The sequence below is a fragment of the Xenopus laevis genome, chromosome 9_10L (genome assembly GCF_017654675.1).
Source record: "Xenopus laevis strain J_2021 chromosome 9_10L, Xenopus_laevis_v10.1, whole genome shotgun sequence".
Lineage (NCBI taxonomy): Eukaryota > Metazoa > Chordata > Amphibia > Anura > Pipidae > Xenopus > Xenopus laevis.
The window spans coordinates 85,211,161-85,224,687 of NC_054387.1; the positions used below are offsets into that span (position 1 = coordinate 85,211,161).

General features: G+C 36.1%; 1 protein-coding gene across 10 annotated transcripts in view; it reads left to right on the forward strand.

The window, feature by feature from the left end:
- Positions 1-13,527, forward strand: part of ikzf2.L (IKAROS family zinc finger 2 L homeolog) — a 54,839-nt gene that overhangs the window by 22,946 nt on the left and 18,366 nt on the right. For 8 of the 10 annotated variants that reach the window (XM_041576069.1, XM_018236082.2, XM_041576067.1 and 5 more), the window contains one exon: positions 12,415-12,681. In XM_041576069.1, the coding sequence (XP_041432003.1) occupies positions 12,415-12,681 (267 nt within the window). The remainder of the gene's footprint in view (positions 1-12,414; positions 12,682-13,527) is intronic. The other 2 variants (XM_041576071.1, XM_041576066.1) reach the window with 1 other exon arrangement.

A 13,527-nucleotide genomic window follows, 5' to 3' on the forward strand; every position in this document is an offset into this window, starting at 1 on the left:
TTCATTTTGTGATAGAGGTCCAAAAGATAACAGGCTGTTCATTAAGCTTCAAAAACTTAGGAAACTACTACTAATACATGGGAGATTTTGCTCACCTGTAAGAGAAGGGAGTATCCATGGGTAACATGGGTGACAATCAATCAAAAACACATAATGGCATATTTTATATAGAAGTATTTTGGTTCCTGCGAGACCTGTGGTTCTTGCCCTTGACGTCAGTGCAAAGCCATCATCAGCAGGTAGAGTAGTTGGTAGCAGTGGTTAAGCAAGACCATTGCTCTTAAAGAAAACAGTGGTCTAGAGGTCAATGTGTGTGTAGTGGTGATAGTGGGGGTTTCTGCTGAATTTAGCATTGTGAGAATGTGAGAAACTTTATGATCCAGACAAGGACTCCAAGGACTGTAATATACCTGGTACACAGGTTAAGGGACCCCTTATCTGGCATCTTCAGGATCCAAAGCTAGCTGGATATCCCTGAATTCTGGATATCTATAAAAAAAAAGGCCTCAAGCTACTCCCAAAGGTGCTGAAATCCCTGCTTTAAAGCAGATATTTTTGATTACAGGTTACTTGGGGGGTCCTTGTTTAATAAGCTTTCTAGATGAGGGGTCAAATGTCTGTATTAAATATATGGGCCACCATGACAAAATACATAAGGACGAGAGTTGATTATAATTCTAAATATTTTCACAATAGCAGAATAAATACAAAGGAATACAAGCCAGAATGTCTATTTAGATCAGACATTAGGTTTTGTTGCCACATCAGTCATAAGGGGTGCATAAAGAGGCAAAACATTTATACATCATTATTTTTGTAAACCTGCATAATTATCCTTTAGGTAGCAGTATTACTACTTGCTTGTATATACACCACAGAATCCACACGTTAAACTCCTCATCAATCTATAATGGGTATGCCAGGTTTTAGGGGACTGACTTGTTATTTTTCATGTTTTTATTGAGAGATGCCTTTAGCTCCTTAAATAAAGTTGTCTGTTTTAACAACTTATTTTCCACACTAAAATAGTTCATTCCAGCATGGAAAATACGTGTCTAGGACTGCTGTGCCTGCAGGCTTATACATAAGCTCTTATAACAGTTTATATTTTGAAGGGCCTACAACAATCATGTCCAACCTTCATTCCTCCACCGTTTCATTACATAACAAGGTATGATGGGATGTATAGTCTGATGGCTAGAGTTCCATACAATTGACATTTCATGCCTGCTGTAAACCCTTCAATGATGACCATAAGTAATATGTTTTGCTCAACTCCATGTATTCTTTTGGTTTTGCACCAAATGTGGCCCCACATTGTCTACGTTTTCCATTCAAGGCTAACATTTGTGCATTTGAAAATCCTTGACATACTACAGAGCACATATGTTGCTTCTTTTTTAAGGACTACTTAGATGTATTCCAATTACAGCTTAAATGGTCAGTTCACCCTTAAGTTAACGTTTAGCCGGTTATAGAAGGTCCATTTTTATTTATTTTCTTCCTCTTCTGCCTCTTCTAGCTTCTAAATGGAGATTAATGAGCCGAGAGACAAAAAATTAACATTCTATGCGGCTATAATATTATCTTTATTTTATACTGATAAAAATTTTTTATCAAAGCAATGTCTTTTTTTATAAATGTATAAAAACCCAAGGGCAATAGTGCATGGTGCAATTACAGGCATTTAGCCCACTACAGTTTTACATCTAATAAAAAGTCATGAGAGGTCATTGTGGTGTGGTGTCAGTTGGGCTTATCTTATCGTATCTGATCAGTGTGGCTGCTGCACACGTACAATTCACAATTTGAAATACATGCACATCTCAAGTTGTCTCTCACCCACATTTAGATCTTCCTTGGAACTGCTTGTGTCCCAAGGGTAAAAGAGCCCGTGGGACTCAGGCAGAAGGATAACATGTGTATGACATTGTTTACTGTGCTGCAGCTGAGCATTACCCAGCACACTCTCCAAAGCTAGACAAGTAGTTTTAGACGATAGATTTGTAACCTGTGACCCTGCAACTGCTGCATCCCACTGACAGACAAAGACCAATTATGATTTTATGATAAATCTGTTTTGTAATGTTGAGGGACACAATTTATGTTTTCTCTCACTATACGGAAGTGCTGTCCTTTTTTTTTCTTCATCTGCTCGGATCATTGTCTGATGTACAATATAATCATGAAGGAGATAATAGAAGGATGATGATCTTGGAGGTAACTAATGCCTTTGTAAACTCAGCACATTATTATGTTGTACTATGAAGTATATGCTAAATAAGGTATCATTTTTATAAATTTTTATTGGAAAAAAAGCACTCTTGTATTACAGTGATGTTGATGCTACTGATGATACTGGATCATTACAGAGCTAAGAAAAAGTTTAGTGAAAGGTTGAGCTTCATGGGCTAGTATCTTTTTTGAACCTCAGCTACTATGTTACTAAACGTTTAAGAATGTTATACAGGTGTAAATAGTGCAGTACGCTATGTCATATAAAAATATTAGAATTTTGTCCATTTAAATGTATAGTAGCCAGCAATTAAAGAAATTATTACAAGGAATAGTTTTCATAGTGTGTCGCAGCCATAATGCAGGGTGGAAAAATGTAAATGATCTTTAAAACACTTTTTATGCATTATAGCTTGCTAAGTTACAGAAAACTAAGAAAATTAATTTTTGTCGATAATACTGCACTTCAGTACTGTTTTACATATCAACCTTAACCTTACCAGGAGGAATTACTGTTCTATTCTGGGTAGAAAAGTAAAAATTAGCTCCTTTCTGAAATAGTGTTTTTGTTCCTATATTCTGCATCCAATTAAAGTAAGTTTCGAGCCCCCATTCTTTATTGATTGTATCAATAGGTTTCCCTTCTGTGGAGCAAATGGTTTCAGTCACTGTATGAACAAGTATCTGGGTTAAATTTTAAAATTCTGCCACTTTCTTTTCTGACATGGAACCTGTTTTATGGCTGTGAGCTATGCTTGATGCTGCCAGATCATGTATAGGTGTGTCTGCAAGGGGGATCCTTCATTACTTGTCTTCCTATTACATGTGTATAATTATTTCCTAGAAACAATGTTATAGGCCACAGCTTCATTAGCGATCATAGGATAATCCCAGACTTTTAATATATTATAATGAAGCATATTTACTACCGTGTAACCCACAGCAGCCAGTCAGCAAATATTTTTCATTGGTCTAGTTAAGGTAGAGCAGCAGTTCCTCTGTCCTCAAGGCTGTGGTTCAAATATATGAGTCAGTTAGTAGTGCAGGCAGTCAAATTTACGCATCTACTTAATCCTCCACCTGTCCTACTGTGTGGTTAACTGTAAGATGTACACAGGGGGCCTGAGGCCAGGTTTGAGAACCACTAAGTCAAAATAATGATAGGAAGTCTGGTTGCTGTAAGAGGCACATTTTCACTGTATATGTCCAAAAGCGGGGGGGGGGGGGGGGTTGTCGGTTAAATTTAAGCATTTTCAGAGATATGCCCCTACTGGTTCCCTAGTGTGGGGAGAACATAAATAGTTTTTTTTCTGTATGGAAGACTCGATTTTCACACAGATCATAAAATAGGGTTCTTGTGCATCCCTGTTTCTAATTAATGTATTAGAAATTGTACATGTAACTGGAAGCTGCCATATTGCTATCTTAACTAAAGAGAAGTAAAATAAAAGTAATTAATTTGGCCTATACAGACCCATCTGGAGCGGATCATGTCAACGGCTTGATGCCATCATCCCCTAACATGATTTTCAAACCTGCCCTATCGATATCTAGCTGATAAAATGTTTTCTAAAGATACCTTTACCACTCCTATTTCGTATTGTCATAAATGTGATGAGACTAATGTTTCCCTTGTGTTTGGAGAGAAAAGTCGATGGCGGAGCTCTCCACACTCCTTCCTCTCACCCTCGTCCACCGCATCTATCGCGGGATCTTGGTAACTTTCAGCCGAGTACTTGGATACACTTAGAAGAAACTACCTGCTTGCAGCGCAGGCAGACATATCCACTAGAAGTGGTAGGATTAATATCAATATGCGGCTTTATTTGAACATACACAGTGGTAGGCAAAAAGTGGGTGTACGGTGAACTAATGTTTCCCTTGTCAACTATTTATGGTCTTGCCCATAGGTTAGCCTATTTTTGAGGGAGGTCACTAGTCTCTTGAACATTAGGTTAAAAATAAGAATAGAATTGTCTCCATGTTTTGCTTTATTGAATCTAGATAACAATAAGCTTCTTTCAAATTCTAAGCTAAAACCTATCTCCCACGAAAGAAAGACATTGACAACTCTGTTTTTGGCTGCTTCCAGGAAAGCTTTATTTAATTATTGGATACAAAAAGAGTCCCCCTCGTTATCAGATATCATTTCTTAAATGAACCAGTTAGTTGGCAGGAAGCTTTAAAAGCTAAAACAATAGGGAAGAGTTCCAAAGAGTCCTTTAGACTTATACAGTTTCTTTATTTTGAGATCTACAACTAACTTTGTTAGCTTTTCTATGTTTTTAACCATCAATATTATTAATTTTTGAAAATAACATGCCATTGTACCAATTATAGCACATCCTCTGAGTTTGCATGGAATTTGCTGTCATGTTGATTTCTCTTGTTCATGTGAAAACCAAATAAAATATTTTAAAAACAGATATCTAGCTGGTACCCTACTAGATATTGGTTGTGTAGGCTCTTTGGGACACAAGCCAATAGCAGGGTGGAGTGGTGAGTCAGCAACTAATGCCAGCCTATGTGCAACCAGCTTGAACTACACTTGTATAAATGTTCTCCAGAATCACTACTATTACTGTTAATTTAAATAAGCTGCTGTGTAGCTATGGAGGCAGCCAATCAAATTGGGCTATAGAGCACATGTTTTCATAGAAGATAGACAAAATATATAAACACTTATAATTCTAAATATACAGTACATGTAAGATTCCTTCCTTGTGCTGACAGTAGTGCATTTTATCCTCTCTTTTTACCATGTTATAAGACCACTCCTAAAACAAACCATTTATGTTATGCAGCAATACACTTTTTTAATCTTTGAATTCATGTAGTAGATAGTACAACTGAAACTTCTCAATGTGTCACCAAAGCAAATTATTTGTGAATATTACATGGCTATACAGTATTTGTAATAAATAAAGGCACCCTCTCTGCACAGGGCCCTGGTGGATAATTCCCCACTGAATAAAGAAGCTTCTTTTTGCTGGCAACAAAACTCTAAATTTGCTGTGTAACTCTAGACAGTTGGGATACTTCAGGAGATTGTTATCATTCTTAATAAATTCATCGTCTTGCATCCTGTGTAGATAATGGCATTTATTTAGTGGTCACGGTTTGATGTAAGGGAGGGATCTTTCTATTTCAGTGGTGAAAATATAGCATCTTCAGTCGTTATCGTCCTTTTCCATCTTACACAAATATGTTGAAATCACATGCAAAAAGAACTTTAAAATATTCCTTTGTCAGAGAAATGTTAGGAAATATTGTGTGCAGACTTTTTGCAGAAAAATCTATACTAAGGGAAGTACAGTGCATGGGCAGTTTTTTTTTGGCTTTGTAACTAAACCTCAGGGATTCTTCAGTTCGGATCTCCTCTGTTTTTGGCGAAGGGTAACCACTCTCCCCATCACTGCAGATGATCATTAGACCATCCATTATAAATGGAAGCCAAACTAATTATAAATGTTATTCTCTGATTATTCTCAGTAAAATGCAACTGCACATGTACATTGCACTCTGACATCTCAACTAGTAACTCTGTGTTTTCAGTCCCCTCTGAGTTACAAATCGCTAATGAGACATTGGGGACTTTACTGACTGTACTGAAGTGATGAGTCTGGATATCCAGCTGTAGCTCTACTTTGAAAATCATTACGCCCCACTCAAAAGTTTAGCTCTTGCTATGTGAGCTAACATACATACCAGGACTAGATATAGGACTATAATGGGTACAAGAATAGGATCTATTGTATGGAATGGTTGAGACCTCAGAATTTCCGTAATCTGGATACATTAAGTCTACTAGAGATTGTCTAAACATTAAGGTAACCTAATAGGATTGTTTTGCCGTTATTGTTGAGTAATACAGCTTAGTTAGAATCAATTACAATGTACTGTTTTATTATTACAGAGAAAAACTAAAACCTACTTTAAAATCAGAATTGTTTCTATAAAATGGGAGATAGCCTTCCCCTATATCAGAACTTTCTAGATAATATGTTTCCAGATAAGGGATCCCGTACCTATGTTTTGGAAAAAACTCCTTCGTTCATTTACTGTTTAGATGCTTATTCTGTAACAATCTCTGTTTGAAAGTTAGTTCATATCCTACATATCAGAGGTGCGTTCTATATAATCTCATTGATTTTAAGCCATGCTTATAAAGACCTGGCCCCTGGTTAAATGTTCACATTTTTAGGGCAAGAATATGTCTTATGTTTTTTGTAAAGATGTGCCACAAATCAAAATAACTAAACAAGTTTATGTTCAAATCAGTTTGATGAGATGTGCCATCCCAAGATTATGTGCTCATGACCATCAAATGGGGTTGGATGCCAGCTAGTGAGCAGCTTTGTGTGTTAATTTCAGTCTTGCTAGGTTGGTTACATTGGTTTTCTAACTGTTTTTCTTTGGTTTTCTAACTGTGTTTTCTTGTGGCACCAGATAAGAAGAAATCTGCTTTGTGCAAATATGTGTGTAATACTATGGTTTTAACTAATATTAGGATTATCAAGCCTCCTATAACTAAACTGGAAATGCAATGTTTTCCATTCTCTATCAGCCAATGTCATGTTGAGCATAAAGTGACTTGTAGCTGGTTCAACATGAGTTTTAACATCCTAGGCCAAACCTATACTTTTTTGCCTTAAGATGAGAGAACTTGCATAGAGATGAGCAGGAAAGAAGTTTGAGAAATACACCCATCATTCTGTCAAGTAGTACATTGCTTCTGGCTTTTGATTTCCCAGCTAGAAATTGTCAGTAAGTAGCTGAGCTGCCAAGTATTTATTTGTTTAAACCCTTGGAGCTGAAGCACTTAATTCTTGTACAGGCTCTGCAACATTCCCATAAGAATTGACCTCAGTATTATGTGGAAGCCTCCAGGTTTGAATTCGCACGACAGGCTCTGTCTAAACAGCTCAGCACTGCTCCTGAATGTTGTGGCTTTAACACACTGCTAACGTTTGGACTTTGTTTTGTACACATACAATTTATGTTGCATTTTTGCAGGGGTCTGGAAATGTGTTTGAGTTTGGATCTCCTTTTACTGGAGAAAGCATGGAACTTTATGTAGATGCCACATACTTTCCTAATCACACTTTTTTTTGCAAAGTTGATCTACAATATTTACGTTTATTTCTGTAGCTCATCTTACAGTCCAAATGAAGTCAAGGGGGTTTAGGTGTTCTTGGTGTTTTTCGTGGCCCAGGAGCTGTAAAATAGCTCCACTTGTTTTATTAGCATTTAGAATATTTAAAAAGTATATGTTGTTCACTGTGGCCCAGTAAACAATCAACTGTAAAGTATCCAAGGGCAGAACTAACACAGAGTTTGTCGTTGTTCATACCTTTCTTTGCTCCTGATTGCACAGATTTGTAATGAACAGTGTTCTAATTGCCTTTAAGAGTCGTCTTACCAAATAAACCGTGTGAATTCAGGAAGAGTCAGTTACTAAGAGGATTGCTCAAATAGGGTAAGGACAGACTGATAGTTAGCACTTTCATAATGATGAGATGGTTGTCACATTCCCTTATCAAATGTAAGATGTTGTGAAACCATAAATGAAACAAAAAAGGTCTTCTCTCTCTCTTTTAAATAAACTCTTGATGCCAGATATCCCCGACATATAGCACCACGGTTTTGGTGAAGGCAGGTACTTTACAGGATCGTGACTACGAGAATTATTGCCTTGCATAGCACCCCTGATATGCTTTAAACGGTTAGGGCAATGACAGACTTGTCTTCTCCCAAAGGCAACCAATCCCCACTCCTCTGCATTACAAGATATTTTTGGACGCTTTTCTGCTTGCAGAAGAGGCGGTCTTCTGCTAACCACAAAGAACTACATGTGCCATTACCCTTATTCTTAGCAGCTTCAACATATTACATTTTCTCTACTTAAATGAGCAAAGTATCACATTTAAGGACCAGTCCTTTTGGTGTAACTCAAGCATGGGACTAATTTGCATAATCCTGAAGAATTTCCAGCTGTTTTTTTGATAGCTTACCTAAAAGAAAAATTTTAAGACTAAATACACATTTGTCAGATCAAAAATAGCATGCAGAAACTGACAATTACTTTTCACTGTTTTAAACTGTTAATTCTCAAACCATCATGAACTCTTAATGAGCGCTGTGCATTGGTTCCACTTGTAAATAGTTAATCAGCCCTATGTTTATCCAGGGACCCAAAAATATAATACAGAGACCCAAATATATAATAAGAACCTGGGAAAAGGAAAAATCATATATTACAGAAGCTGAACTAAATTTTGCTTAAAAATGTCTGGTTCATTTGAAAAGTAAAACAACATTTCATAATGGGACATGGCCTGTATGCTAATAAAGTCCAAAATAATTTAGAGGAGAACAATATGTAAGTAATGTGAAAGATGAACAATCTTTTTTAAAATGACATGTATAATTCATAAGAAAAGCAGGCATTACTGAGTTCTAAGCAGACAATCAGGCTAGAAAGGTCAGTTGGTATTTATTCATGACCAAAGTGTATCACATATTGCTTTATACTTTATATCCATAAACAGTACAAAAAATTTAACTAATGCATATAACCCTTGGTTTGAGTGAATGCTCCATAACACACAGTTCATCCAAGACCACGTGTATGAAGCTTCTGTGGTTATTTCATGCTTAGGAGTTCATCATTGGTTTTGCTGTGTAACTTAGATGCTTTCTGCACAGCAAAGAGGAGATCCCTCTTGCAGCATTTATCCTCTATGGAGATTTGCTGTTCGCCGTTCCATCCCTGTGGGAGAGAATACAGGCACATAACAAGCATTGACGGCAGGATCTATAAGTGGAAGGAAGGATGGAGAAAAGCTCATCTGAAAGATGGGCCTGCGTGAGGTCAGACTCCCCTAGTTTGTGTACTTGCGTGGATTCTGCAACACTATTTGTGGGCACGAATGTAGAGACCTCAAGAAGCCAGGTAAATAGGCTGTGGCATATATCTGCCAGCTGTTTTGTCCAAATGGAAAAGTGCCAGGGCAGCAAGAAGCAGTTTTGGGGGTAAGAAGTTTTGGTTCCTTACCAAGAAGAAACCAAGTTGCTTTATCTGAAATGTAATCTGTTTTCTGTGTAGTGTTTTGTTTAAGCTAATGCTTTAATGTTCATTTACTTGTTTTACATAAATGCAGCATTAATTTATTCAACATTACCCTGTGAGAGTGTGCTTTGTAACTGCTACTATTTTAGTTACATATTTGAACCTTTGTATCACCAGTTGTCTGGATTTGAGGGTGTTTTTTGACATCCTTTGTACATTTTTATTGGCATGTTATATGAAAACATGGGCATTTCCAATAAATTATAGCAGCCAATAAGCTTTTTATTCGTCAAGTACAATTAGAATAATGAAGCAAGTATCCATGACAAACCTTGTTTATGTTAATATATATCATTATAGATTTATAGATGTTAGGTAGATTTTAATAGAAATCCTTTGCTTTCCTAAGAGGGACCCATATGATAAAGGCAAGATCTACCCCTAGAGTCTCTATAAAAGAAGCCCATTTAAAAATATATTTTCATATAAATAAATCCATTTTTATACAAAATATATTTTGCTAATATGTGTCAGTGGATTATCTCAAACTGAGAACTACAATTTAAACAACTAAAGTCCATCCCTTGGACTTGTAGGAACCACCTGGCTCACACACAATCATAGGGCTAGCTTACATTAACCAATGAATGGACGGAGGTGTGTCTTTTTCTTCCATGCATATTTCTATCACAGTTAATTTTTGGCTTAGGTAATTTTAAGCAAGCTGATGCAGGCCATGAAAATCTGCGTCTGAAAGTAAAATGGAAATATTTTTTGAAATGTTTATGACAAATTGATATTTCTTTCAGAACATCTAGATCCCCCTTTAAGCTCTTTGACAACCAGAATGGTTTTCAGAATATTGTTGTTTTCCCTGTCAGCGGCCAAGAAATTTTAACAACCCAAAGAGAGAAATTAGAGTTTTTTACTGCACTTTTCACAGACAAAATTATTGTGACTAATGTACCCCATGTTGTAAAACATAAGGAAATTATAAGCCACAGAGGAGTTCCATGACCATATACCAAAGCTGAAAGGCCGAGTGCTTTTATTCAGGTCATGGAACTATGAGGTTACTGCTAATAATCTTGTATTTTACAACAGGAGGTACATTATTATACACAAGTTTCAGTGAGTAATGTGACAGAAATTACATCACTAAGCAACGATTATAATTGATAACGTCACTAAGAGCCCTTTATAAGGATAACATTTACAGGATAGTCATGGCTATTGTGTTTTATATTTCCTTAGTTCCCTGTTCATCATTGGTTTCCTTCTATCATACCCTAAATACCATTGAGCCACATAAGTAAACATAATTGGCACTGCTTTTTGTGCCAGGATCTAGGGACCCATTATATGTTTTGCATTCAGTCTGGAAAAGGCATTCTGTCCATTTACAGATGCATGGGTTTGATTGAAAGTCTAAAGTGCTGTGTTGCACCAAGAGTGGAATATAAAATTAAGGGGTTAATCGATACGTTAGACATTTATCTGCCATCTCTCCTTGCTTAGCTTTGCTGTCTGGTATCACAGTGATTAAAGCAGCACTAACTCAGAAATTGAAAATGCTGCGTATGCAGTTACATATAATTTTCACTTAATCTGCACTTTTGAAAAATCTGCATCTTTTCTATTTTTTTCTTTGGTCTATCATGCAATTTTATTTTACATTTCAGAGCATTCTCGACCACACCATGAGGTATTGTATAGGCAACAGATAAAGGTAGATAATAGAGCAGAAGTTAAAACTTTCAAATACAAAAAGGACCTTCATTTATTTGTATTTATTTTTTTACATTTAACGATGAGTAATTTACAAACTTGGTGCTACAATTCTTTTAATACTGAATACAGAGTATTTCTGTGGGAGTTTTCCACAGAGCATACACCTTTTTACCGTAAGCTATTTTTTAACTATTTTCCCTGTATAGGGAAACTAACTAAGTGAACGAACTTGTTTTTATGAAAATTCATGTCCGTGACCCACTGAGAACTATTCTGTCATTTACTTGGTTTAACAAGGATTCAAATACAATTAGTTTGTCATTTAACATATTAAGGGTTTCTTTTATCAAAGGTCGAGTGTTTACCTTGAAAAAACTAGAAACTTGAATGATATCTTATTTAAGAAAAAACTGGAATGGCAAAAACCTGATTCTGTGAGTTCTAGTCCTGCAACCCAAAAACTTTAATTAATTAATTAATTAATCGAGTTTTTGGCGAAAAAAAATCAAATCGCTCGAGTATTTCAAGTTTTTGGGAAAATCCTCTGAAAAAAATTGAACAGCAGGCATTTAACATCTTCAAATGGTTCAAGGGACCTCTGCCATTAACTCCTATATGACCTTGACAGGTTTAAGAAGGTATATTTTTGGATTCAAGCTAAATCCAGAGTCTGGGCATAATAAATTTAGAATATTCTAATTTTTTTGTTTAAAAACTCTAATATTTGAGGGGTTTTTTTTAAACCCGAAAATGTGAATTTTGATCAATACAAAAAAATACAACTTGGAAACTCAAATTTTTGTGGGAAACAAAACTCGAAACTTCTGCCCCTAAGTGTTCTTAATACATTGTAAATGATTTGTACCTGTACCTTAGGGAGTGATGGAAATATATAAATAATGACCTCTTTTGAGGCTAACTTCTTTGCTGGAGTATTGTAGATTGGATTCTAATGGAACTACTACATGACCTTTAACACATTGAGTTCTGTAGACAGTTCCTGGGCCTATCAACACTATATTCACATTGTTTCCATTTCATTTTTTAGAAAACAGACCAATAACCACATTTACTACAATTACTTCTCACACCTTTGTTTTTTAACGCTATATTCTAAACAGTACTTTAGTACTTGTTTTCTTTATCAACTTGGCAATTTTATGCATAATCCCTTATTAACACACAACTGATAATTGATATAATACAAATTGTTTTCAGGACAATCTTGTGTTTAATTTATCATGGGACTACTACTGCATTGCACAGGATATAATTTGCTCTGTAACTGTCATTGGTAATATCCTATATATAATAACAGTTAATTATAATAGTTTTCAGACACTGTGTTGTAAATGATAAAATATTGATTCTTTCAGCAAACTCAGTGAAGATGGAGATGCAAAGTGATGATGAAGGAGAGAGGAAGCCTCTTCGTCGAGACACACCACTGCAGTTACAAGATGATGAGAGTGGTCTAGAAGAGCCCTTGATTGATGCTAATGGGATCTCAGACAGCCACAGCAGTCAGGACATGCCCCTTGATGGTGGCATCCGGCTGCCGAATGGTAAACTGAAATGTGACGTCTGTGGCATGGTTTGCATTGGCCCCAATGTGCTAATGGTCCATAAAAGGAGTCATACGGGTAAGCAGCCTGAAGCCAAACTGCCTGTAGCATCTGATGTTAATATTACCTGATACTATTGCCTGTTATTGCTTCGTATAATCAACTTTTAAAAGCAGGTTACACCCTTTGTTAAACTAAACCAAAGAATGTTAAACACTGCACATGTTTGAAGATAAGAAGGTTGTGATGTCATTGGTGGTAAAGGAAGGTTATCATTCCCTTAGCTGTGCTTGCTCTGAAGCCACAAAAACCTCTCCTAATGTTTGAGAAATTAAAGAGTTTGTCCAAGGGAAGAGTCCATAGAAGCCCACCTCCTGATCAAACACACCAATCATTTAAACATTATCTCATTTAAACCTCACTTGTTTATTTTGTAACATTTCACGGTGATACTTTACAAGGGTGTGCACTGCATTTGAAGTAACTTTGAGCGATATACATCTCTTGGAAATAAACATGCTACACTGTATAGCAATGTATTATTTATGGCTAATACCCAATAAAGACCATCTCTAAAGAAAACTGTGTAATAAATACACTGATGTTTGGAAGATGGAGTAATAGAGAACAGACAAGATGCCATAATGTGGCATACAGAGTGGCATGTTTACTTTCTAAATTGAGTGTAACTTTGGCATGCATGCACTGCTAATCATTATGAGATTGGAAACTAAGGGGGCTGCATGTGTCCCTTATAGTGAAGTAGTTACATTTCTGTCTATTCTGTGATAAGATCATGGTCTGCTGCAGAGCTGCTTTAGATTATCTTTATATGAGTGTGCCAAGGGTACATGGTATCATAGCAAAAACAATGTTTTTCCAGATACAAACTTTAAATTAAAGAAAAGGATGTTAAAACAAAAT